The 3,095-nt window shown below is 42.0% G+C and overlaps 2 protein-coding genes across 2 annotated transcripts in view; one reads left to right on the top strand and one right to left on the bottom strand.

The window, feature by feature from the left end:
- Positions 1–1,301, top strand: part of nme7 (NME/NM23 family member 7) — a 21,110-nt gene extending 19,809 nt beyond the window's left edge. The window contains exons 10-11 of the mRNA XM_005727277.2: positions 562–669; positions 1,176–1,301. Of these exons, the coding sequence (XP_005727334.1) occupies positions 562–669; positions 1,176–1,208 (141 nt within the window). The 3' untranslated portion in view covers positions 1,209–1,301. The remainder of the gene's footprint in view (positions 1–561; positions 670–1,175) is intronic.
- The window catches only part of atp1b1a (ATPase Na+/K+ transporting subunit beta 1a), an 8,483-nt gene continuing 6,634 nt past the window's right edge, over positions 1,247–3,095 (bottom strand). The window contains exons 5-6 of the mRNA XM_005727155.1: positions 2,699–2,776; positions 1,247–2,585 (exon numbers count right to left, since the gene is read on the bottom strand). Coding sequence (XP_005727212.1) covers positions 2,331–2,585; positions 2,699–2,776 — 333 coding nt within the window. The 3' untranslated portion in view covers positions 1,247–2,330. The remainder of the gene's footprint in view (positions 2,586–2,698; positions 2,777–3,095) is intronic.

The raw sequence follows: 3,095 nt of genomic DNA on the forward strand, positions 1-3,095 counted from the left end.
GTCAAGTCTTAACTGAGCAGACAGGGAGGTTAAGGCTCCAAATGTGATTGTAAAACTACAAGTCAACAAGTTATCCATCATGGAAATGAAATTTAAAAAAAAAAAAAAAAAAAAAAAAAAAAAAAAAAAAAAAAAAAAAAAAAAAATAGGAAAAGGTTTAAACAGCCATTCATTGTACAGTACTCAGGATTTAGTGTGTTACATATTCAGGGAGGGTTTATTTATTTAATGAAGGTTAGTTTGCTTTGCCAGTTGGTCTCTGCAAAAGATGAGCAAAAAGTCATTTTTGAAAAGCTGTGGTGAAAATGTGCTTGAGAACCGAGGCCCCCACCCCTAAGTCAGTGGAAAATTTGCTGAGTGTCTGTTTTGTCACTTCCTCCACAGGATCACATGTTCAGCCGCTGAGTAATCACTCTGCCGGTACAGGATTTTGACTTTCACAACTGTCCACAGACTTTGACACCAGGATAGAGATGGCGTCACAGCGCCGAATTCACTTAATTTAATGTTGAAGTGCAACGCTAATGAACACGTGATAATCCAGATGTTTCCATCCGACAGGAAATTGCACGGCACCTTCGTCCAACCACGCTGCGCGCCCTGTACGGCAAAGACAAAGTGAAAAACGCCGTCCACTGCACAGACCTCCCCGAAGACAGTGTTTTGGAGGTGGGTGGCGCATGCGCATGTTGTGCACTCCATACACTGAAACGACACCCATAATGTGTTAGCTGTACAGCTCCTCTCATTCTTTTCAGATAGACACGATGAAGAAACCCTGAGCCCCTGCATAAATAAGTACCTCACATTTAGCGAGAACAAAACCTTCCTGGACTCTAAGGCCATGTCCAGTCTCATGATTGCGCCCTGTGGGCCGGGGCAGCCTCAGATCACACTGGTTTTAGAAAAGCAAGAATGGCAGAGGAATTTGAAACAAAACCATTGTTTTGCAGGGAGTGGGCCTGACCCATCGTGCGTCATTGTTCAGGAAAACTCCTGATCTGTAGTCTGGACAAACGCCTCCTTGTTGAACATTAGCCTATGACTGACTGAGCTGCCATTTTCCCCTGACTGGAACAGTAGCAAAGAAAGGGCTTGTGCAGAGACATTTGAGGTGTCAGACAGTGTTAATTCATCAGCTGTTACTATAAATGTCCCTTAAATTCCTTTTCCAGGTGCAGTATTTCTTCAAGATTTTGGATGGATGAAAACCACGTTGAACTACACAGTCAAACACTTCCAGTTTTCTCATTTTTCTGTTTATTGTTCCAGCCTTATGCAGATTAAATAAAGTAACAAGAGCAGACTCCTGACAAGTGTTTTGATCTTCAACACTGAATTAAGTATTTTTTAACACCAACTAAAACGTATTACACGGGATACTGCATTGCCTCTGATGTTCTTGAACTTTTTGACCAGCGACTTTGGTATTAAATTCATACGTTACACTTTTGGAAAAAAAAAAAAAAAAGAAAAATTGTACAACTGCATAAATATAAAATTCGTCCACCATGAAAATGGCTAAAACATTCAATACCAAGTAGCATCACGTCACGTGATGTCTCCAGCAAACCAATTTTAGAGAACTGAGTCGCCACTGTTTCTGTGGAGGGGACTGTCTTCTAGGCTGGACCCACAAAGCGCTACACTAAGAATCAGAAAAAAAATAAAATTAAAAAAAATTGCATTAAAGTATCAAACATAAATGTAATCAAACCATATCTAACAGCTAAGGTGAACAAAACAGATGTGCCCCTCCTCCAATAACCGGGACGAAGAAGCGCAAACACAGAGCAGTTATTTACTCAGACGTGGGCCTTAAACATTCAGAGTACCATGCCAGTAATTCAGTTAGTCAGAGCACATGAACACACACTCCTGTAAACGCCTGCACATAGACACGAGCACACACGCGCGCACACACCTTGGACCACTAAAGCGGACATAAGACAAAGAGGTTACAGCTGGGACTAGACTACAGCACTGGACACTCCAAAAATATATAGAAACCACGTAAGGGTGAAGTATTTCGGGACAGAAAACAACTCTCTACACGTCAGTAGTGGAATTGCCGTTTTACAGTAAATGGATGAACGTTTCCCATGGCTCAAGGAATCTTTTCATGTACAGTAGAATAAATATTTGCTATTGCTACTTTTGTATTTTACATTCTAACCCTCGACGAACACACAGAAAAGCTAGTGTAAAGCACACGGATTAAGTGTAGGTCCTGTATATTATGAATGTTCAAAGACTAGTGGTGGTTTTTATCTGAACGGGTTTCTCTAAGTTGGATTCGTTTTCAAATTGAGTGCTCGCAGTAGCTCAGGTCACGACACGGTGAGCTTTATGTCAAAGCGTCCCTGGTAGCGGTCCTTCTCGCTGTAATCTATGTTGTCTCCGAATGCTTTGCACTCGATGCGGATCTCCTTTCCCTCCGTCACATTGACGAACTGAACGGCCATCAAGGGCTGCAGGTAGTCGGGGTGCAGCTGTTTGCCGTAATATGGGTAGTACTGCAGAGGAAAGCCTTGGCCTATCCCATAGTACTTTATCTCTCCGATCTGGCCTTCATCCTCAGCTCTCTGCAAACACAATACTTGAGTGAGACTTACAGCCGGTCCTTTTGAAGACAAATATTCATTCTCCCTGTATCTGTGAACTGGAAGGCCACAGCCACATGCTCTCGCAAACGTACCTTAAGCTTGCAGTAAATGGGGATCTCGTTAGAGCTAACTTTCACCGGCAGTTCTAGTAATGAGTTGTTTGAAGGAGCCTAAAGAAAGAACAAACAAGCAATAACTGGTTTAAATTAAACTTTCACTTATTGGTGCCTACATTAACCACAATGCAACTTCAAGCTCCAGCTTCTCAAAAGTTTTTTCCATTTTCAAACATAATGGAAAAAGCTTCATGGATGGTTCACATGTCTGTAAGGTTTCCTAAGTTGGAAATGCACTCCCTGTAATTTTTTTGGGGGGGGTATTTGCTTTTCTGTTTGTGGATTTGGGTTTTCTGTTTGCTCTGACCCCTTAGCTCCCCTGACACCACACATCTGACCTTTGAGACAAATGATCGCCAACTCTACTCTGTGA

Source organism: Pundamilia nyererei, unplaced genomic scaffold (genome assembly GCF_000239375.1).
Source record: "Pundamilia nyererei isolate P.nyererei 1_Seehausen unplaced genomic scaffold, PunNye1.0 scaffold00023, whole genome shotgun sequence".
NCBI classification, from domain to species: Eukaryota; Metazoa; Chordata; class Actinopteri; order Cichliformes; family Cichlidae; genus Pundamilia; species Pundamilia nyererei.